General features: G+C 38.5%; 2 protein-coding genes across 5 annotated transcripts; both read right to left on the bottom strand.

Moving 5' to 3' along the window:
• Positions 1-1,067: 1,067 nt before the first annotated feature.
• Positions 1,068-4,323, bottom strand: LOC106866469. 3 transcript variants are annotated; one of them, XM_014900724.2, is made up of 8 exons: positions 4,217-4,323; positions 3,841-3,864; positions 3,524-3,605; positions 3,334-3,443; positions 2,977-3,171; positions 2,798-2,854; positions 2,583-2,723; positions 1,068-1,744 (listed from the first exon to the last, which is right to left on the bottom strand). In XM_014900724.2, the coding sequence occupies exons 2-7, from the start codon at positions 3,862-3,864 to the stop codon at positions 2,619-2,621; spliced, it is 573 nt and encodes a 190-aa protein (XP_014756210.2). In that variant the 5' UTR covers positions 4,217-4,323; the 3' UTR covers positions 1,068-1,744; positions 2,583-2,618. The 3 variants fall into 3 exon arrangements, with proteins under 3 accessions (XP_014756210.2, XP_014756211.2, XP_024316260.1); XM_014900725.2 differs by having other exon boundaries at positions 2,822-2,854; XM_024460492.1 differs by having other exon boundaries at positions 2,687-2,723; positions 2,822-2,854.
• Positions 4,324-4,332: 9 nt separating this feature from the next.
• LOC104583657 lies at positions 4,333-10,067 on the bottom strand. 2 transcript variants are annotated; one of them, XM_014900636.2, is made up of 12 exons: positions 9,947-10,067; positions 9,212-9,362; positions 8,667-8,772; positions 7,651-7,779; positions 7,530-7,553; positions 7,377-7,426; positions 7,210-7,291; positions 7,020-7,129; positions 6,682-6,876; positions 6,503-6,559; positions 6,288-6,428; positions 4,333-4,457 (listed from the first exon to the last, which is right to left on the bottom strand). In XM_014900636.2, the coding sequence occupies exons 2-11, from the start codon at positions 9,329-9,331 to the stop codon at positions 6,324-6,326; spliced, it is 978 nt and encodes a 325-aa protein (XP_014756122.1). In that variant the 5' UTR covers positions 9,332-9,362; positions 9,947-10,067; the 3' UTR covers positions 4,333-4,457; positions 6,288-6,323. The 2 variants fall into 2 exon arrangements, with proteins under 2 accessions (XP_014756122.1, XP_014756120.1); XM_014900634.2 differs by lacking the exon at positions 4,333-4,457 and having other exon boundaries at positions 5,797-6,428.
• Between the last annotated feature and the right edge of the window lie 13,729 nt (positions 10,068-23,796).

Here is a 23,796-nt window from a genome sequence, read left to right as displayed (position 1 = left end):
ATCAAACCAATGTCTCAACGACACACGCGATTACACGAAGTAGTAGCGATGGCTAACTTTTAACTAATCAAAACCCAAGGCTCCTTAGGGGGGCTCATGGGGTATATAAAGGAGGAGGGAGAGATATTTTCGTCCACCTTGAGTAAGGAGGCCGAAATCCAACTCTATCTCTAACTTTCCTAACAAACTACAAGTCTTTAGGAAACAGAAAAACAGATCCGTCAGCTTGTTTTGTCCGCCACGGTCAGCACGAGTCGAATCTCTTGATGGGGCCAGATCCGTTGGAAAGTTCTTGTACTTACCTTTCCAACAAGTACTTGTTTGCTTGATTTGGACTCCGGATGCGGCCTGGATGATTAAAACAAATTCGGGTCTTCTGACAGTTTGGACCCGAATCGGATTCAACTTTAATTCGTGATATCTTTCTCTAGCAAGTTCCGAATCATGTGATGTTTGATTTGTTGGAAAGTAGACTTGATAGGCTTCACTTTGAATCTCCCTTTGCAGGCTATCACACTTCATATTCACTTTGGACTTGTAAAGTTCAATAAAATACCTACATAATAAGATTACACAAGATAGTAGCTCCGCATCTTTGCAAGTAACATATTGAAAACATTTTGTAATTGAATTCACCTGATTATAATTGTTATTAGATATACCAGCAATTAGGGTTCTAATGGTCGTATCCATGGTTAGCATGTCCATATCACTTCTTGTGATGTCTTCAAAACTCGACCATCACGTGTTGAATATCTCCAATACCGTACATCTTCAGTATAAACAACGTACAACAAACCGGTGCCCTCCATGATCATCGTAGTTTTCACTTTCATTGTTCCTCCGCACGAACGTCCCGCATGACATTGATCCCTCGACCTCAGCTTCTCCCAAGTTTCGTCCCTCGATCCCGTCATCGACCACGTTCCTCTAGCTCCGACAACACCTGAAAGCGAACACACAAATAACCAGTACGAGCACAAGTCCATGACTTGACTCAGGGTAAGTTCCACAGAACTCACGTCATGTTTTTCACATAAGAAACTAATGAATCAACACACCACTAGCAAAGCACTAAGTCCAAACAAGATACAAGTCATCATATAAGTATCCATATTATCCAAAGTATCCACATCAATATTTTACCTAAAACACTTGCCAATGTTACACATCACCTATGATTTCACATTGTTGTTCCTTATTCACTTTATTCGGATTTACAAGACCTCTTTTGAAAAAAGATCTCTAGTACCAAGATGAAATGTTGACATCAAGACAAATTTCTAATACGAAGGCAAACTCTATCAAGATGGAATGCTGATATCAATAAAAAACTCTAGTACCAAGGCAAGAAGGCAAAGTCTATCAAGATGAAATGCTGATATCAATGCAAGACTCTAGTACCAAGGCAAGACACCGGTACCAAAACAAAACTCTAGTACCAAGTCAATAATGGCTTTATGCATGCAGAAATTAATAATGTTGAAACAAAAAACAGGAAAGTTAATGCATCAGTTAAGAGAGAGAGACATGGAAGAGAGATCCTGTAATCTTGAATGTAAAAAAAAATCAGAGAATGAAATTATAAACCTGATTGGAGAGTGTATCATTTACTATTGTATCTCATGCTTCATGCATCATTTAGTTTCCACTATTATTCATATCACAGAATCCTCAGTTTCCATATAATGACCACAGCGCAACTGAAAAGAAGAGGAACACTCTTTTTCTCTTTGGTTGACGGCTACATGTAAATAGGAATTAAATATCAACTGGGCAGCCTACTATTTTTACAGCATGTGGGCAAGATAGATATTTGGATATTGGAAGAACAGGGGGGGCCACCAAAATACATGCACTATATAGTGGTCTCATACAGATTACCAGGTCAACGAAATGGATTTACAGCTACTACAAGATAAGACACCAACAAGTTAAGGAGAAAACCATTTTACAATCGTCAAAAGATTCAGCCAATGTGGAAAATCAGAAGATTAGATTCAGACAAACTTTATTTCAGTTATAGTGGGTAATTGCTTAATTAATACCTCAGGAACGATATGAGCACCATCATAGTTGATATATTGTGATGTAATCCTTTGTGAAGTCTTTTTAACAGTGTCATTTGTTCAATCATTGTCTTTTACTCTTTTTCACCATCCTCATTTCCTAATCCCGGATCCCCATCCATGTACTTCACCAAGCTGCTATTGGTTATCAGAATACTAAGATCCACAAGAAAATGTAAACCACTTGCGTTCAATCATAGTCTTTTACTCTTTTTCACCCCCGGATATTCCCCATCCTGTACTTCACCAAGCTGCTACTGTTTATCAGAATACTAAGATCCACAAGAAAATGTAAACCATTTGTGTGTAGGGCTGCTAAACATTTTAGCAAAAAAGGCGACCCGTTTCTAGTCTTCAAATTATGTTAGCTCATGTCTAACCGCCTTGTGAAATAGTATCTTGGTAATGAAATAGTTCAATCTACTCTCTACCATCTACAAACTTACTTTGTAAACCTACGCTTTTCTGTCCTTAAAAATAAAAGGAAGAATCTTGTAGCTAACTCACGGATACCTCCAAAAGTCCTAAACAATGTTTCTTGTATAACTCCTAAGTGCCGCTTGGTTTTGGATATGGGTGGGCATGTCTTAGCCTCTGTATCTTTTTCATCAACTTACTATCTAGACGAAGCAACCTCCCGTTTTGGGCTCTTCCCTGAAATTTAAAGAAATGTAATAAATGAAATCGGTGGTGGTTCCAGAATGAGCAAAAAACATATGAAATACCACCTTATTTGTAGAGGTAAATCTGACCTCGCAGGCTTTTAATAGATTCCTCCACTTATCCTGACGCATGAAACAAAATGATAGATTGATATCAGTGTCAGCCCTAGGACCAAAAATTAGAGGGGGGGAGGGTGATGACGAGACAATGCTCACAATAGGATCGAAAAACAAATCTACTATACCTTAAGATGCACAGCTGTTCGAACTGATGGTGAGAACTTTTGTTTTTTCAATTCAGTCCATCGTCCCACGCCGTACTTGGATACACCTTCCACTTGTTTAATCACTTCTTCAGTTGTCAAGTGATCGTTGTTTTTTCTAGCTCCACGTTTTTTGCCTTTACTTGCAGATGGCATATTCCAGGGGAATGGTGGGTTCTATTAAAACAATAAAGATAGATCAAAATGTTGAACTCAAAGGTTCATTATAAAAAGCAGTAAATCCCTGTGTAAAAACACTTTGGTAACCAAATAATTGACCAAAATATCCCTGCCAAAAAACTGGTGGAACTTCTACCTGAAAATTAACATGATTCTTACCCCAAAATGGCTGGACAGAAGCAAAGGTTGTTTCATGCTTAGCCACGAAATTGTTCTTCTCTTACGAAGACGTCTCCGGGCACGCCTCACATCTCTCTTTGGTATGCAATCTGGAGCACATACCATGTGTACTTGAGTAATGATAAGTGACATATTGCATCATAATTACTGGAGCCTTCATAATCCATACCTAGGAGATCTATTTTGGAGTCCATACATGCTCGCGTTGTCATGCAATCATCCTTAGTTGGTGAATAAATTTCACATTCAATCTGCCATGAAGAAAACAAATTGAGTATCATTTGTCTCATTCATTTGTTTAGCAAGTTATACCATTTATATGTGGCAAAATCATATATCAGGAGCAAGGATTTCCTCCCTCATATAAGTAGAAGGACTGAGTGGACCAGCAAGAAAAGCTTCAAACATTGGTTCCAAGTGCAGATGAGTGGTCAAGAAATCGGCAAGTAGATGATTAAGAAATGGATCCATGAGTGTGTGCTTTACCTTGATGGACAGAGTTTTTACCATCTGTTGCATGCACATTATTTTATAATAAGTATGAATTACAGATATGGTAACTCCCACACATAATAATGGGACTTGATGGCCCACCCGTCTAAAAATGATGACGGTTGAGCTGCAAATAAACATAACAATGATCATCAACCTAAACTTCTATAGTTACTCCCTAAGGTAAAATGGCATGAAACCATATGATTTCATCATATTTGAGAAACTAAATATTTCATTCCTCGAACCAAACACAGAAGTGGATTTAGATTTTAGAACCGTTTTATTTCATGACATTTGATTCCACCAACCAACACTACTTAAGGTATCAGTTAATAATAAGTTCGCTCAATCAATCAAGGTGGATTACCAGGTTTTGATAGTTCTGAGGTACAAAGACAGCAAAACTGTAGATCAAGGTGGGAGAAGAAGAAGCCACCGCCGTTCGATCTTTGCCCTCTTTTTTTTAGAGGAATCCTTGATCTCTCCTCTATTGCCATCCTGTTATACTTAGCCGCATTGCTATTGGTCAACAAAAAAATAGCCGCATTGTAGGCTTGAGAGCTGGGCATATAGCCCAAAGGCCCAACGCCCTAGTGCCAGCAGCCAGCCTGCAGGTGATAAACAGAGGAGATTAATGGAGGGCAAGTGATGAGCTCGTATGTTATGATTCTGCGTAGTATTGCAGAGAGGAGTCTTCGTTTTATTGAGACCATCTTCAGTCATGAACGACGTGAAGCTAATGGGGAGGCGCATAGATTAGCATGGCTAGCTACAACTCTTGGAGTTGGTCGTTATATTTGGCTGGAACATCCTCCAGCAAACCTCTGTATCCCTGTAAACATCATTATTTAATAAAGCTTCGGTCGTTTCTCTAAAAAAAACAGAGGAGAGGGTCCTAACAATTCCTTCTCACCCCTCAAAAAAAAATTTTCCTTCTCTGTGCATGCCTCGCTCGCTCCCAGCCTCCCCACAAGTCTCCGTTTGCCACTCTGCATCTTAAAACATAGCTAGCTGGTGACCTCGATTCCTCCTCTATGCTCCCATTCTCCTGCCACTTGTTACTTGACAATTGCTAGAAATACTCTTCTTTTTCTTCAGCAGTTCTGTTTTTTTTTAATGGATACCAACAGTTATGTTCAATTCATGGGAACCTTTCATTTCATTCTTGGCAACCTATGGGAACATTTCTCAGAAAACGGTTTCTGTCTTCCATCAGGTGCTAGGTGCTGCAAGTTAGCACTGATGTTTAACTCTTTGATTAATGAGATGAAACTTATAGATTGCAGGTGACCTTCTTGTTAATTTGACTTAACGTGTGCGTGTTTTTCCTTTACCTGGCCAACAGGCCTTGTAATCAGATAATACATGTAAGCAAGAATGTGACCATCGGCAGGGATTGATGCATAGCTGCTGAGGACCTTACTCATCGTACGGAAGAGCAAAGAAAATGGAAACCTCTCATGCCACGCTGTGAAAGGAATAAGTTTAAGTACTGTAGTTTCTAGCATTGCAAATAGCAGGACAGCAAGAGCCAAAACTTTAACGGCTCCTGATGTAAACCTTGTACTTTTTTTATTTTGGAACATACGCTGGACGAACGAATGAGAGCTTATTTATTTCTAAAATTATGCAGTGCATCAGTGTCTTATGAAAAGAGGTGCTGAAGTGTAAATCACTGTATTTATTGTGTCCACCGAACAATATCGGTTGCAACTTGTTCTTTATTCACTTTGTTCGGATTTACAAGACCCCTTTTAAAAAAAGATCTTTGGTACCAAGATGAAATGTTGACACCAAGATAAATTTCTAATACGGAGGCAAAGTTTATCAAGATGAAATGCCGATATCAATGCAAAACTCTACTACCAAGGCAAGAAGGCAAACTCTATCAAGATGAAATGCTCATATCAATGCAAAACACTAGTACCAAGGCAAAACGCCGGTAACAAAACAAAACTCTAGTACCAAGTTAATAAACCACTTGCGTTCAATCATAGTGTTTTACACTTTTTCACCCCCAGATCCCCATCCCTGTACTTCACCAAGCTGCTACTGTTTATCAGAATACTAAGATCCACAAGAAAATGTAAACCATTTGTGTGTAGACCTGCTAAGCATTTTAGCAAAAAAGGCGACCCATTTCTAGTCTTCAAATAATGTTAGCTTGACAACGGAACACAAAAAAGCAGGACAGCTACCTCCATTTCTTTGTTTTTTAATGAAATTTTGAAGATAGCTTACCACGTTTGCCTCGTGGTTACCTCCATTTCATTACCAAGATACTAGTTCACAAGGCGGTTAGGCAGGACATACAAGTTGTTCCCCTCTAGCTAGCTGGTTCAATCTACTCTCTACCATCTACAAACTTACTTTGTAAACCTACGCTTCTCTGTCATTAAAAATAAAAAGGCAGAATCTTGTAGCTAACTCACGGATACCTCCAAAAGTCCTAAACAATGTTTCTTGTATAATTCCTATGTGCCGCTTGGTTTTGGACAAGGGTGGGCATGTCTTAGCCTCCGTATCTTTTTCATCAACTTACTATCTAGACGAAGCAACCTCCTGTTTTGGGCTCTTCCCTGAAATTTAAAGAAATGCAAGAAATGAAATCAGTGGTGCTTCCAGAATGAGCAAGAAACATATGAAATAGCACCTGATTTGTAGAGGTAAATCTGACCTCGCAAGCTTTTAATAGATTCCTCCACTTATCCTGACGCATGAAACAAAATGATAGATTGATATCAGTGTCAGCCCTAGGACCACAAATTAGAGGGGGGGAGGGTGATGACCAGACAATGCTCACAATAGGATCGAAAAACAAATCTACTATACCTTAAGATGCACAGCTGTTCGAACTGATGATGAGAACTTTTGTTTCTTCAATTCAGTCCATCGTCCCACACCGTACTTGGATACACCTTCCACTAGTTTAATCACTTCTTCAGTTGTCCAGTGATCGTTGTTTTTTCTAGGTCCACGTTTTTTACCTTTACTTGCAGATGGCATATTCCAGGGGAATGGTGGGTTCTATTAAAACAATAAAGATAGATCAAAATGTTGAAGTCAAATGTTCATTATAAAAAGCAGTAAATCCCTGTGTAATAATTGACCAAAATATCCCTGCCAAAAAACTGGTGGAACTTCTACCTGAAAATTAACATGATTCTTACCCCAAAATGGCTAGACAGAAGCAAAGGTTGTTTCATGCTTAGCAACGAAATTGTTCTTCTCTTACGAAGACCTCTCCGGGCACGCCTCACATCTCTCTTTGGTATGCAATCTGGAGCACATACCATGTGTACTTGAGTAATGATAAGTGACATATTGCATCATAATTACTGGAGCCTTCATAATCCATACCTAGGAGATCTATTTTGGAGTCCATACATGCTCGCGTTGTCATGCAATCGTCCTTAGTTGGTGAATAAATTTCACATTCTATCTGCCATGAAGAAAACAAATTGAGTATCATTTGTCTCATTCATTTGTTTAGCAAGTTATACCATTTATTTGTGGCAAAATCATACATCAGGAGCAAGGATTTCCTCCCTCATATAAGTAGAAGGACTGAGTGGACCTGCAAGAAAAGCTTCACACATTGGTTCCAAGTGCAGACGACGAGTGGTCAAGAAATCAGCAAGTAGATGATTAAGAAACGGATCCATGAGTGTGTGCTTTACCTTGATGGACAGAGTTTTTACCATCTGTTGCATGCACATTATGTTATAATAAGTATGAATTACAGATATGGTAACTCCCACACATATCACGTACTTGCTAAACAAAAGAAAAGATCAATACCTGAATGAGTAGCCAGGACACACGTTATATTGGCAGGTGCTTCTGTAGTAGCCCACTCGCTGTTCTCGAGACAGTCACAGATACATTGCAGTGTCTGCTGCTGCATATTCTGGGGCTGATCACTGCAGCCTGAAAGGCAAGAAATCAATTATAAATACATATTTAGTGACCGTGCTGATAGTTTCTAATTACAGTGATTTATGAAAATATGCAGAATAAACTAACAATTACTTAGGAGGAAAATTTCCGGTTTCACATTATTTGAAGGTCACGATTCTAAACAAGTACAGCATTGCAGTCTTATGAATGAAACCAGAAATGTGGCTGGCAGGACACTTGCATAAGTGCACAAGGTTGTATTTGTTGACATAGTGAAAATTGAAGGCTTATGAATAATTACTTACACAGTTATGAACTATGTGTGCTGTTTGCTACATTGCTGTGATATTATGGCGACAACTATAGATGTGTGAACCTCGTAGTACATAACAAATCATGTTCATGTTTCAGTTTCAGTGTCCCACATGTATCATTGACTAGTTATTGTTTATTTGTATTTCTTCCAAGTTAAAGCACACACTCATGGATCTGTGTCTAGTCTGCAGATTCATCACTCTCCAGTCAAACATTCTAGATCAATCCAGCAGGATCAGATCAGACCGTCAAGGTAACATTTTTACTCCATATACTGTTATATTTTTCTACAGTTGTATATTTTAGCATATTACATTGCTACATTACATCAAAATCTAGGGTATATGCGCTATTTGACAAAAGAATTAATGGTTGACCGGTTAATTCAGTTAATTCTCCGCCTTGACATGGGTGTGTGCATCGATCGATGCAGAGGCAAGGGGTATTCCCTCCTTTTCGGAAAAAAAATCGTCCACCTAGACAAGTTAATCCTAATCCCAGCCGATCAGTTATATCCTTAACATTGATCCAGACCATAGAAAAATAAGTTTACTTCTGTAAAAATGTTTAGAATAGAAAACAATGATCTAATACTGTACTACCTTCCAAACATTCATCCAGGCTACGCTCATCTTGGGGTCCTTCTAGTAACCGTTGGATCTCTGTGGTGGCATCATCGTCATATGCTGAATTAAATTCAACCTCCATCTGTCAATAAAAACAACGAAAATGTTGATTTCTTATTCAGGTTAAGATGAGCCAGATGCAAACTCTACAATCAAGTCAGATTTTATAGGATCGAAAGAATTTGATCATATCTGAACTATGCTAATCTCTGGGTGCATCAATCGATGCACACGCCGTGGGCTTCCCTCTTTTCCGGAAAGAACACCTGAACTCTGCTAATCGACATTACGGCCAATAAACTGAAAGTTCAAGAAATCAGGGTCCTACTTCAATACCTCGTGACGATAACCAGTGAAAAGAAACTACGCGATTCTCAGAAAAAGAAAAATTATTTATGCAGAGTGAGAAGAGGCAAAAAGAAAAGTGAAAGGCTAAGAGTGCAAAAAAGGAAAAAAATGGCGATTTCCCGCACGGATCCACTTCTTGAAGAACTCGAGGTGAGAAAGATTATTGAGCTTACCTGGGTTGGAGGATGAATAGAAGACGAGCCCATGTTCAGAGTACCGGAGTACATCGGCGTCCAAATCTCACCGTTGTCCACCGGAAAGTTCCCCGTCCCCGACGATGCGGCCGTCTCCATTGCGGCCTGGTATCATCTACTACTTCCGCCGCTGTCGAAGAAACAAGGGGAAATCGTTAAAATGCAATTTTTCAACATTTCATCCAGAGAAATACACAAAAAAATCCGATCTTTTTCATTCAGACCATGGATAAAGCAAAACGCTCCAGAACACGGGCGGAGCTCCCGGTAGGGCTTCGGAGCAAGAAATTAGGTATGTGTGATTAAATCTGGCTGTTACGTTAATCGAGGAAGAAAGCAAGGAATGAAAACGTTATTTTGGGGGCATTGGAACATCGTTTTCCTCTTGAGTCTTGGTCTCGCTGCGTCTGCGTGCGGCCTGGGAATCCTTCCGCGCTCAGGAGGGGGGACTGGATCGATGGACTCGACTGGCTCGTTAATCCTCAGCGGCTCTGGATCGATCGACTTGACTGGCAGCGGCGCTACGGAAGTAGGGGCGGAGTCGCGGGGAGGGGAGCCCAGATACAGGGAGAAGGAGTCATGGAGGGATGAAGAGAAATGGTGGGCGGCCGGTAGCACGGGCCGCCGCGATCTTAAACAACTGAACCAAGAGTTGAACAGCAGGAGCAAAAGCAAGGGATTTAGAAGAAGAAGCGCGAGGTCGGCCGTGCTCACCTGTGCTGCGCAGGGAGGGGAGAGCAGTACGTGCGAAGCGCCACGGTCGGAGGAAGGAGAGAGCTTCCAAGCAGGAGAACATCGAGTGGGAAATTTATACTGGAAGTGACTCTCAGGCTCAGCACAGGGATGACCACGGACATCAAACCCCCCTAAATTGATTTGGAACGGTGGGGGTGGGCACCGTCCGGTGGGATTTTGGTGGGTGACATCTGGTGGGTGACATCTAATGAGACATTTATTTCTGATGGACGACATCCAGTCACATCATATTTTAAATATATATGGTTAGATGTGACTAGTCATAATTATGAGCTCTTTCCTAATGACTCGTGTATATTTGTATACTTGATTAATCATAGTCAATATTAATAGAAAAACACGTGACACAAACGGTTTTAAAAAAGTTCACATTAGCGATCACATGACAGGTTTTTAATAAAAGTACAGAAATATTACATGTATTTATACGTATTTTAGTATATAAATACATCCGTATTTAGACAAATTTGAGTCAATTAATATGGGATGGAGGGACTATTATTAATAGTTATAAGTTTCAAAGAGTACTCTCTTCACTCAAAATCATGCATGTTTGATGCATTTAGTATGTAGAAACCAAGTGAATTAATGCATTTAGTTATGTGGGAGACATGTGAGAGGGACTTTGGATTTGTGAATAACATGTTAAGAGAGATAGGCTTTTGATACATGGACGGCGGGAGTAGATTTATTTATTTTTTCAATTTGTTTCCTTATATAACTCGTTGGCTCTCGGCTCCCACTCCTGGCTAATAACCACTTGCACTGATTTACTCATGAACCAATAGGAATGGCCATGCACTAAAAAATGAGAGTTCATCTTCCTTAAAATGCACAAATCTATATGTGCTATATTACGGAATGGAGGGAGTACAATTTAGCTTATATGTTCGGCATCCAAACCTTATAAACACTATCACCGTATCCCCAGAGGTGATTGTTTCATGCTGAAATCTCCCCTTTACTTTGAGAATTTTGTCACTTTGATGCTCATTTTTGCATTTTCGGTATGTTGTTGTTAGTTTATGGTAGGATACTACGATTAATGAGAATGACTAAAGCATTTTGTTGCCTTTGTGTGCTCATACTTTTATTCGGAATATGTAATGTTGAAAATGATGGTACAAACTAGTGAGCATATTTTTGTTGGTGAAACCGTGGTCTGTAGAGCTGTCGCCTATTGGTGGATCAAACTATGTAGTTCAAATATTACAGTACAAGATTTCCTAGTTGGTGAACGGAGTAAAATTTGATACTTGTCTACATATTGTCCATACTTTAGGGCTATTGCCAGAGGCTAAATGGAGCAGAGTCAATAGAGTTGACTGGTCCAGAAATAAGAACTTGAATTTTGCAGATTCTGCCCCTCGTGTGGCAATCAAGGTACATTTTCATGCTTCTCTTTGCATGACTTCATCTAAATATCATTGAAATTCAACACATTGCTTTTGCAATTGTTTTATTTACTTATACTCCCTTCGTTCAATAAAAGATCTCTCAAGTTCGTCAAAATTTGGATGTATCTAGACATGACTTAGTGTATAGATGCATTCAAATTTAGTCAAAGTTGAGAAATCCTTTGTTGGACGGAGGAAATAGATGATTTAGAACCGCTGAAAAGACCTCGATGTTGCCTAGAGGGGGGTGGGGTGAATAGGCGTTTTAAAACTTTTACGGATTTCACTCTATATATCCTAAATGCGGAATTAAACTAGTCGGATATTTTCAAGCACAAATCCTAAATATGTTAGGCTCAACTATAGTGCACCAACAACTTAAGCAATAACAAGATGAGCACCCAAATTAATCAATAAGCTAGCACAAGATATATAAGATAACATAAAGCATATATAAGATAATATATGACTTCAAGCACGATGGCTATCACAAATTAAAGCACAAGTGAATGAACTCGGTTTAGAAATACCCGAGGCACGCGGAGATGGTGATTTATCCCGATGTTCATTTCCTAGGAAGCTAGTCACCATTGGAGAGGTGTGGGCACCACAAGAGGTAACTCGAATAGCCATGAAAGGGCACACCAAACTCCTTCAGCCTCCCACACCAAAGTTGGAGCTCAAACACTAAGATGGCTAGCTTCTTCCTCCACTTCGGAGATGGCAAGCTCCATAATCACTTCACAAAGCACCACAAAGGAGAACCTCGGGCCTATTCATAATCTCCACAAAGAGGTCACCAGGGCAACAACCTCTAAGCCGTCTAGGAGGATAACCTCCAAGAGTAACAAGCTCACGGGCTCTCACTCGAACTAATCAAGGTAGAGAGCTCAAACCAATGCACCAAATGCAAAGCAAGAACACAAGAAATGCTCAAATCCCTCTCTCCCAAATCTCACCCAAATCAACAAATGGAGTGGAGAAATTGAAGAGGAGGAACAAAGGACAAGATCAACAAATGATCCCTCCAAATAGATCTACAAACTCCCTTCAATTTGATGGAGGATTTGGGGCTTGGACAAGGTGGTGAAAGCTCAAAAGAATGGGGAAATTTCGATATAAGAAGCTTACCTACCCGTTGGGGAAGAAGCCCCTTATTTAGGGGTTCCCCCGAATTTGCCCGTTGGGGCCAGATTCCACAGCCCGGAGGACTCCCGGAGGTTCCCGACGAAATCCGGACCAAAAAATCGAACAGTAAAAATACTACCGGACTCACCGGAGGCCTACAAAAAGCTGCAGAACCACTCACACGAAGACGGCAATAACTTTTGCATACGAAAAGTAACATAGACATAATATGGGTTAGTCCATAAGTGCAATATACAATTGCTTACCATATGATTCATGTATATAATCCTCGGAGTGTTTTTCTTGATATTGCTTTTCTCAACCTTGATGAATCATCACCACTTGATCTCATCTCTCATGGGCTATATCAAATCTTCCTTTTTGATCCAAACCCATGAGTTTAACCTAACCCACATATAGATATACCAAATACATAGTTTATGGGTTAGTTCACAAAGCGCAATTGACAAATGCTTACCATACCACTAGATCTCATTGGTACATTATTAATCTTTAGAATTGACCAACTTGAATCCAATATTTGCATTTTTTCTTGGTCAACCTTTATATTTCCTTATCACTAGCTTTATGATATCATGAATATCACTTTAGTTCTCTTCATCTTCTAACACAAAATCTTGAGACACCAAATGGATTCTTCACTCGATTACTTGCTCCATGACTTGGTTAACCATGACTCAACTCATGAGCTCAACATAACATTATCATGAAACCATATGTTGAATCCTTATCTTGTAATCATTCTCTCAAGATATTAATCATTCACGGGAACTTCACTTTCTTCTTCTTGACAATATTTGATATACTAGCATTCCTTCAATTAAAGCTCAATGCAAACACTTATGCATATGGATTGTCGTCGGATACCAAAACCACACATCCAATTGTCAACAACTCAATGTATATCTTTATCTTCATGACATTTATCATTGAATTAACCAAGTGGTCTTCATTCATTGCCTATGAAACATTTCTTTAAATATATCTCAACTAAAACATTAGTCCATAGGGATTGTCATTTATTACCAAAACCACACATGGGGCGACATGCATTTTCAATCTCCTCCATTTTGGTAATTGATGACAATCACAACAAGAGGGTTTATAATATGAAATTTAAACAAGTAGGACCATAATATAGAGTAAACTCCCCCACAATATATGCATGTGTGAATGAACTTGAATTTCATTGTATATGTTGGTGAACAAAAACGTTTGTGGAGTTTCCTCTATATAGTCATCCACGCAACAAGCATTTCAAAATCAAAGAGAAATATGCATGAATGACAAAAGACTTTTTGTCCCAAACAAACTAAACCCTCTAAACTTCTCCCCCATTGGCATCAAATGCCAAAATGGAAGAAATCCGGAAAATCAATATGAATTAATCTATAAGGACAATATAGTATGAGTTCCCCGTTAAGTGGTGCATTTCTCATAATGCGAGTGAAATCAAATGCACATATCCAATTACGAACAATTGGAGGAGCTCACAATATATTGAGGATCAAAGAATGAAACAAGATAATATGATAAGATAAAAGGCATCAAACAAGTAAAACATTCATTCATGATCCAAATGACATATTGTGGACAAGATGTAATAAAGATATCCAATAAGATCATCAAGTCAAGCATGGCTCCAAAATACATCCAAAAACACATGAGTGCATGAATAGGTAAAGCAATTCAAAAAATAAGCACTCATAAAACACATTCTTATCCGAGTCACCAAAGAATCAAAATGATAAAAAAGGGTGACCGACAAGGAATGAGGATATCAAGATGAGGCATGAACTTTCTCATGTGTATACGTTTCCAAGTGGACACAACTCTAGATGATATGTATCCTCAAAGAGACATGTACACACAAAATAGTTACAAGAGAAAGGAATATGATATCCAAGAATAATGACAAAATTATACAAATTTGATCTTTGCATAAAAGTATAGCCCACGGCTCAAATTGATCTCATTTGCATAAAAGTGAACTTCACATAGACATATGCACTTGTTCACGTATATAAGTTTCCAAATGGCCAATATTCATCATGATGTCCATCCACAAGGAAACATGTACACATATAAGCCATTAAAGACAAGTTAAGATGTTCAAAAGAAATGCATTCATAACCACACAAATTTGATCTTTAGCATAAAGCATGGCCCATGGCACAATTAATTGTAATCTCATTTGCATAATCATGAATTTAAAGCATGAGAGCATTCTAGTCATCCCAACTAGCAAAAAAAATTCAGCAATAGTTGAGATGCTTAAAATCAAAGAATGAATTAACATACCAAATGAAAATAAAACCTTTTGCAAATCCAATTGAAGATGCCAATTGAGAATAAAACCTTTTGCAAAATCCATCAATGTTGCATACGAGAGCACTTTGGGTATTTGATATGCAATAAAGTGCCTATTTTGCATATATGGGATTAATAGACCGTGAACATGATTTATAGATCCCACACTATATGCTACTTCACAAATTGCTCTCATTTGCACTAAAGAGGTTTTTTAAGCACTTGCAATAAACTCAAAGTTTGCTAACATTTTTGATGCCATGATGCAACCTACACAAGGTTGAAACAATTCCATACATACATGAATTTAAATACTTGTTACCGATATAGCATTGGTATGATGTATAGTAGATCGAATAATCATATATAGATTGGCTTCCAATTTGCACATGGTGTCATCACCTTCCTCATGTATGAGCCAAGCATCCAATGCATCTCCAATGTACCTACAACTCATTTATGTACATTTGGTCCCCAAACTCATTGGGTCCGAAGTAGTTAGAACAACTACAATACATAGGACAAACTCCACTTAAATATATACATATATATATATATATATGAACTAGAATTTCATGCACATCTCAGCCATTAAGTAGTTGATGGAGTTTCCCCTATATATTGGATCAAATAAAGCAAGCAAATCATAATAATAAACAAATACTAAATATGCAAGCACAAAGCTTCCAAGATCCAAAAGGAGACACAATTTGGACAAAACAGCAAAATACATTTGAAAGATCACAAAGATTTAACAAAGAAAGGAGTTGTCCAAATTATATCAAAGAACCAAATCAACACATGATAGATCTCAAAGTTCAACATATGAACTAAGCAAACCAATGAGCATAGTAGATATAGATGCATACATGCTCATAGCCTTATCTCATTCAAGAAGATAATAAAAGATGGTACTAGCAATGAGATAACAAACTCCGGAAAGAGCAAGGTTGCCTCAAAGAAACCAAAACTAATACACTTTTCACAATGGCACCAAGTACCAAAAAGAAAAGGTTTGTCTTCCCTCAACACACAATTGGAAAGAATCAAAAATAGAATAACTCAAAAGATCCACAAGAAAACAAGGAAGACACGGGAGTAAAAAAAACATTTTCTTGGCAAGAGATAAGATAACATGAAGCAAAAGCCAAGGTGAATATGATCAACAAATTCTACCACACAAGGGAATACCAAATGTGAAAGAACAACTTGGTATTTGGAATATCACTCATTGGTAGATTGCAAACATATGCAAGATCAACTTCACTATAAAAGCATATCAAAAGATATGAGTATTAAGCACAATGCTTGATAGAGATTCTTGAGGTTCCAATTTGTCAAAAGATCATTCATAAAAACAATTGGAATAACATGAAGCAAGCGGTTTTCCAAATAAAATGTTGAGATAAACATGGACGAAAAACCGCATCAAGAAATCTCTCTCAAACAAAATCCAAATTAAAAACAATAGACGAGTATATAAAAAAATGGAGTTTGTTTGAGCTTTGCATGTCACAAAGATACAAGATAATCTCTAATATCAATACTAAGTGGCATTCCTCAAATGTTCATATTTGCTAGGCTTGTGATGTGCACAAAAGAAGCATATCACTCCCCCACAATGTGATAAACATATTATTTTCCACAAGAGGCAAATAATGTTCGACAAGAGACAATTAATGGACACAATGATAATTTGAATTTCATATGAGCTCGACATACCACATAGAGACTAGATAATCTTTAAATATCAATACTAAGTGGTATTTCTCATGTATCAAATTTTAGGATTGTGAAGTGCCAAGGGCATATCACTCCCCCATAATATGATAATCCATTAATTTCTCATAAGAGCCGAATAAGATACAAATAAGATACAATAAAGGCTCAACACAACAAACACAAGTATATGATGTGCAATGCAACCATACACATACTAGATTACTCAAACTAAGCAAGGTAAGAGGCACAACATATACAAACACATGATAGGTACAAAACCTAAACATGCAAATGGGGCTAGCAACTTTCAATGTAAGCAATACAAAAAGAAGTTACCGCAAGGAGGAGCATTGGTTTAATAGTACGATGATAATCCACATGACTTGGCTTGATCAACAATGAAAGACGAGTATCATTTTTCTCCATGTTCATCCCAAGTCTCCAGTGCTCTCCACAACACATATTGATCAAGTTTGAGCTTGATGGTCCCCAACCAAGTTGGGACCTAAGAAGTTAGTCACAATAGGCTTGGCAACCCAAATGGTTTTTTTCACTTCCAAACCACTTTGGGCACCAACAAACTTGGCAAACACATTGCCAACCTTATCCTTCCTAAGAGAATAATCATTAAGTGCAATGGGAGGATGAGAAGTGTTACCCTTGGGACAAGATTTGGCTATATGTCCCTTCTCACGGCATGTATAGCAATATGTGCTCCTCTTTCTCTTCTTCTTTATTTTCTCAACTTGGGGAGCAATAGCTTGATTGTTCATGGGTAGTGGCCTTTCTTCAACTTAAGGTTGTACTTGAGTTTGAACTTGAGGCCGCTTCCCTTGTTGCTTCTCATTTAGAGGCTTCTTTTTCAATGGACAATCTCTAACATGATGCCCTTCCTTATTGCATTTGAAGCAAATGATGTTGGCCAAATTCTTCATTTTATCTTGACTCTTCTTTTTATTCTTATTGTTATTGCTCTTGGACTTCTTCTTATTGGAGTTGAATCCAATTTCACTTTTGTCATGAGGTGATTTTTGCACACCCAACATATTGTTGAGTGTGGATTTCTCATCATGACACCTTTCCAAGTCTTTTTTCAAATTAGTGACTTGGGCCTTGAGCTCCTTGTTTTCCTCTACAAGGTTAGTATCAACAAAAGAACTAGAGGAACTAGAAGCTTCATTGTTAGAGCAACAAGGCATGGAAAGCAATTCATCACAAGATGTAGCAACATTATGTCTAGATGAATTACTAGGAATAGCACAAGTCAATAAAGCATTTGAGATAGAAGTAGTGCTAATGTCCACATGAGGCTCACAAAATATTACCTTTGTCATAATAGCCTCATGAGCTAACTTTAGCCTACCATGGGAGATTAGAAGATTATCATGAGAGCTCAAGATCTTTTTATTGATTTCTTCCAATTTCCCATAATTGCTAGTTAGCAACTCAAGTTGAGCCCTTAGCTCAACATTCTCTTTTGAGGTAGATGCTTCACAAGAAATAGAGTTAGTAGCACAAGCATCATTATTTTCATTAGACAAGCTAAGAGAATCATTTCTAATCCTTTCTTTGTGGAGCTCCTTCTCGAGGAGTTTAACTCTCCTTTTCTCCTTATCAATAATGGATTCCATTTTCTCAAAGGTTTCACCACGTTCATGAATGAAATCCATGAGGAATTTGAATTTGTAAAAAGTTTCACCATGAAGAGTGGTCATGAATCTAATCATATCATCAAAGGTGGCTTTCGCCTCATCATCACTATCATCATCATTATTACAATCACTATCAATAGATATATCGGGATTATGAGTGAAGTAATGAGGATTCGAAGTGGGAGTTACGTTTGACTCCCTAGCCATGAGGCACATGAGAGAACCGGATGATGATGATGATGAAGGTTCTTTTAGAGAAGAGGATTCCTCATTGATGATGTGTGCCATGTTTTTCTTGATTTCCTCTAAATGGTTAGCCATATAAGAACTAGAGGAAATATAAGCATTTTGATTATGGCAACAAGGAGTAGCAAGCATATCATCACAAGACTTATTCAAGCAATTTTTAGAAGACATGCATGGACTATCAACAAAAGAATTTAAGACATCTTCGGTGCTAGATATGTTGAAGTCCAAGGAAAAAACACTACAAGCATTGGTAGCATAAGAATCATCTCTTTTAAGATCAAAATCATCATCATATATGATTTGTCCACTCACCATGTCATTACCTTGTAACAAGCAACACGTTGGTGAAGTAGATGGGGTTATGATGTCCAAGCACTCGGAGGTGGATGCAATTGGAAGCTCCTCATGATATAAAGAAGTAGACAGCTCCGCAATTGATTCCTCCGAATGAATATTATCCTCATGAAGATTGGACCCACCATATGTTTCTTCAAGTTTGGTCCACTCCTCATGAGCCGTCTTACAATGGTTGATTGACAAGAATACTTCAAAAGTTCTAACTCGGTCAATGGCAAGCTTAGGTTCAATGTCAACATTCCAATCATCCCAAGAGGAAGAACCTACAAGAACAACTCGCATAGTATTTGGACCCATGGTCCTAAATTTACAAAGCATGCGATTTCTCCACAAGTGATAATTTGTGCCATCTAAACGAAAAGCGTCATCGTGCACTATACCACTAGTCGACATCTTTACTCTCAAGGCGGTTAAGCCTAAGCAAGAGAGACCTTGCTCTGATACCAATTGAAAAGACCTCGATGTCGCCTAGAGGGGGGGGGGTGAATAGGCGTTTTAAAAGTTTTACGGATTTAGCTCTATATATCCTAAATGTGGAATTAAACTAGTCGGATATTTTCAAGCACAAATCCTAAATATGTAGGCTCAACTATAGTGCACCAACAACTTAAGCAATAACAAGATGAGCACTTAAATTAATCAATAAGCTAGTACAAGATATATAAGATAGCACAAAGCATATATAAGATAATATATGACTTCAAGCACGATGGCTATCACAAATTAAAGCACAAGTGAATGAACTCGGTTTAGAAATATCCGAGGCACGCGGAGATGGTGATTTATCCCGATTTTCACTTCCTAGAAAGCTAGTCACCGTTGGAGAGGTGCGGGCACCACAAGAGGTAACCCGAATAGCCGTGAAAGGGCACACCAAACTCCTTCAGCCTCCCACACCAAAGTTTGAGCTCAAACACTAAGATGGCTAGCTTCTTCCTCCACTCCGGAGATGGCAAGCTTCACAACCACTTCACAAAGCACCACAAAGGAGAACCTCGGGCCTCTTCACAATCTCCACAAAGAGGTCTCCGAGGCAACAACCACTAAGCCGTCTAGGAGGATAACCTCCAAGAGTAACAAGCTCACGGGCTCTCACTCGAACTAATCAAGGAAGAGAGCTCAAACCAATGCACCAAATGCAAAGCAAGAACACAAGAAATGCTCAAATCCCTCTCTCCCAAATCTCACCCAAATCAACAAATGGAGTGGAGAAATTGGAGAGGAGGAACAAAGGAGGAGATCAACAAATGATCCCTCCAAATAGATCTACAAACTCCCTTCAATTTGATGGAGGATTTGGGGCTTGGGGATGGTGGAGAAAGCTCAAAGGAATGGGGAAATTTTGATCTAAGCAGCTTACCTACCCGTTGGGGAAGAAGCCCTTTATTTAGGGGTTCCCCCAAATCTGCCCGTTGGGGCCAGATTCCACAGCCCCGAGGACTCCCGGAGGTTCCGGACGAAATCAGGACCAAAAAATCGAACAGTAAAAACGCTACTGGACTTACCCGGAGGTTTGCCCGGAATTTTCCCGAAAGTTCCGGCCTACAAAAAGCTGCAGAACCACTCACACGAAAACGACAATAACTTTTGCATACGAATTCCGATTTCGATGAATTTGGACTTGTTTCGAAGAAGACAACGAGCTCTACGATTTAGCATAGAAAACCAGAAAAGATCAACCAAAAGAGATGATGCAAAATATGCAAAGGTTTGAGCACTGTACGCACGACGAGTTGAAAGCTACCGCCCGAAAGCTCTCTTGATAGAATGGCTATCGAACCTATAAACCGGTCTCCCACCAAACTCCTTGATGTAGCCGTTCATGCTTGTCTCACGTTGGAATCCTGCACTTCATCACGGTCACTTTGTGAACATACTCAATTTGCTCCCCCATACTCCAATGTGGGAGACCTTCACTTTAAGCTCATCTTCACATGTCCATTATCACCAAATGGATGGCAAGCTTCAAGCATGTATCTTCTCGGGATGCTTATCTTGAGCTTGCCCTTTGTCAATCTTGATGACCGTCTCCATATGGGCTATATAAGATTGTTTTTCAAAGCTCGTCCATATGTATCACCTAACCCTCAACCAAAAATAACATAGACATAATATGGGTTAGTCCATAAGTGCAATATACAATTGCTTACCATATGATTCATGTATATAATCCTCGGAGTGTTTTTCTTGATATTGCTTTTCTCAACCTTGATGAATCATCACCACTTGATCTCATCTCTCATGGGCTATATCAAATCTTCCTTTTTGATCCAAACCCATGAGTTTAACCTAACCCACATATAGATATACCAAATACATAGTTTATGGGTTAGTTCACAAAGCGCAATTGACAAATGCTTACCATACCACTAGATCTCATTGGTACATAATTACGCTTTAGAGTTGACCAACTTGAATCCAATATTTGCACTTCTTCTTGGTCAACCTTTATATTTCCTTATCACTAGCTTTATGATATCATGAATATCACTTTAGTCCTCTTCATCTTCTAACACAAAATCTTGAGACACCAAATGGATTCTTCACTCGATTACTTGCTCCATGACTTGGTTAACCATGACTCAACTCATGAGCTCAACATAACATTATCATGAAACCATATGTTGAATCCTTATCTTGTAATCATTCTCTCAAGATATTAATCATTCACGGGAACTTCACTTTCTTCTTCTTGACAATATTTGATATACTAGCATTCCTTCAATTAAAGCTCAATGCAAACACTTATGCATATGGATTGTCATCGGATACCAAAACCACACATCCAATTGTCAACAACTCAATGTATATCTTTATCTTCATGACATTTATCATTGAATTAACCAAGTGGTCTTCATTCATTGCCTATGAAACATTTCTTCAAATATATCTCAACTAAAACATTAGTCCATAGGGATTGTCATTTATTACCAAAACCACACATGGGGCGACACGCACTTTCAACCGCCAACTGTATGTGCTCGAGTGGGAAAAAAGACATGCATGATTTAATGATGTGGCATGGTTTCCATGCATGCAATGTAGTGAATCTAGTGAGGTGGCATGTTTGTATGTTGAGAGAAATAGATAGTCGGAATCTCCTATTTAGGTATAGAAGATGTGTGCATGCATTTTAAGAAATGCAAAGCACGTCCCAACATGAAAAATACATTTTATTTGCATTTATAAATATATTTTCTCATAATTGTATAAAATAAAAATTATATTTATGTTGTTGGTCAAAGAAAAGTAAAAGAACATGTAAATGTGCATGCTCTTTTAAGAAATGATAGAAGCGTGAACTGAATCATACTCCCTCATTTTCAGTTTATTAGCATCCATGTTTTGAAGGCCTAGCTATCTTGCTCAAAACGCGATTCACAAATGTAATGGACCTTTCACATATCTCTCTTTTAACTATATGGACTAATTCTTTTGGTTTCCACTTATTCATTAACTCCTTTGCATGCATAAGTCATTTTTGTTATGGTACTAGTGTTTGTCTCACCTTGGTAGTATTGTTTGCAATAAATCTACATTTTCTTTATTATGTCTTTGTTATACAGTACAAGTTTTTGAAAGAGGCCTTTTTAATCCGAACTGAGGGAGTATATCTTAAATTTTGCAGTAACCAAGGAATACCTAGTTAAGTGCTAAGCAAAGTATTAATGCAACATTCATTTCCACCTTTCTCTCCTTCATATATTGGTTGGTTCCATGGATAGGAACCAAAATTACATAGAAATTAGTTTTCCATATTTTCAAAACAGAGCTTACAAAAAAATATGGACTCTTAAAATGTGCCTCATAAACCGAAAAAAGAAGAAGCTGGCAATATCAATCATAGTAGGATTTTATGTAAAGTATAAATGACTTTGAAATAACATTATACAAAATAGCAATTTGTAGTGAGTAGTAATTATAAGGCAACACGTACAACAAAAGGCTCCCTCACAGAAATTTTGGTTTTGCTCCAAGATCAATCGCATGAAGTAACTACACCAGAAATTGCTAGGCCAAAGGCACCATAGTCTTCTTTAATTCTTTCATTTTTAAATTTCTGCTTTACTCATAAATCTGGTAAATTGCACTCTAGTCCAAAAATCATGCACTCTAGTCCAAAAATCTTGTATATATACACACACAACCAAAACTCAAAAGTTCAAAACCTATACGTACTAGCATTCTAGTCCAATTCAAAATTGTAACATCGCAAAATTTCAAACTTTTACATGTGCATTGCATCCATGAGCATCATGCCACAATATCATATTTGAATTCAATTATTAAATCTCAAAAGGGCTCTAAAAGACTTTCTTTACACCTATTTGAGCTTTGGATCTTCAAAGCATTAAGGTTTATATACAAAAGGGGTTTAATGCATATATAAGCTATCCCATAATTTTTGGACAATTATTTAGAGTTGAAAAAGTATTTTATTTAAATAGATATATGGCCCTAAAGGCATTTATAGGGCAAATGTATTTTTATATATTTTATTTTTGAAGATAAACTACTTCCAAAAGTTGTATCTTGATAGAACATGATTTTACAAATTCTCTGGAATTTGATTGGACCAATTTGGAGTTCAAACACAAAAGATATCAAAGAAATGGGAAAAGCAGAAAAAGAAAAGGCTAAAAGAAAAAAAAAATAGAAAACCGGACCGGCCCGGCCAAAATGGGCCGAACCGGCCCAGTCCGACCGCACGCACGCCGGCCCGACAAGCCCCGCCGCCCCACGCGCGCGCCCGCACCCGCTGACAGGTGGGGCCCACCTGTCAGGGGCTTCTTCCCCGGAAGGAAACCCTCGCGCCGCCGCCGCGATTTCCGGCCGCCGTCCCCGCGCGCCTGCCGCCGCAATCTCCTCCTCCGGCCTTCCATTTTCACGCCCGAGCACGTCTATATAACCCCCGCGACCCCCTCTTCTTTCCCCCCCCCCCCCCGTTTTCCCTCACTCGCACGCCGCCAGG

This window comes from Brachypodium distachyon, chromosome 3, assembly GCF_000005505.3.
Source record: "Brachypodium distachyon strain Bd21 chromosome 3, Brachypodium_distachyon_v3.0, whole genome shotgun sequence".
Lineage (NCBI taxonomy): Eukaryota > Viridiplantae > Streptophyta > Magnoliopsida > Poales > Poaceae > Brachypodium > Brachypodium distachyon.
Note: the sequence above shows the minus strand (reverse complement) of the source record. Positions and strands in the feature narration are given on the sequence as shown.

Bases quoted from the DNA above. Each gene is read 5' to 3' on its own strand.
- LOC106866469 (XM_014900724.2), bottom strand. From the start codon at position 3,864: ATGGTAAAAACTCTGTCCATCAAG. The intron at 3,606-3,840 runs GTAAAGCACACA...TCTTCATGGCAG, and splicing joins TAAAAACTCTGTCCATCAAG to ATTGAATGTGAAATTTATTC. The intron at 3,172-3,333 runs GTAAGAATCATG...TTGTTTTAATAG, and splicing joins TTCTGTCCAGCCATTTTGGG to AACCCACCATTCCCCTGGAA.
- LOC104583657 (XM_014900636.2), bottom strand. From the start codon at position 9,331: ATGGAGACGGCCGCATCGTCGGGGACGGGGAACTTTCCGGTGGACAAC. The intron at 8,773-9,211 runs GTAAGCTCAATA...TTTTATTGACAG, and splicing joins CTATTCATCCTCCAACCCAG to ATGGAGGTTGAATTTAATTC. The intron at 7,130-7,209 runs GTATGGATTATG...TATGTGCTCCAG, and splicing joins CTCCAAAATAGATCTCCTAG to ATTGCATACCAAAGAGAGAT.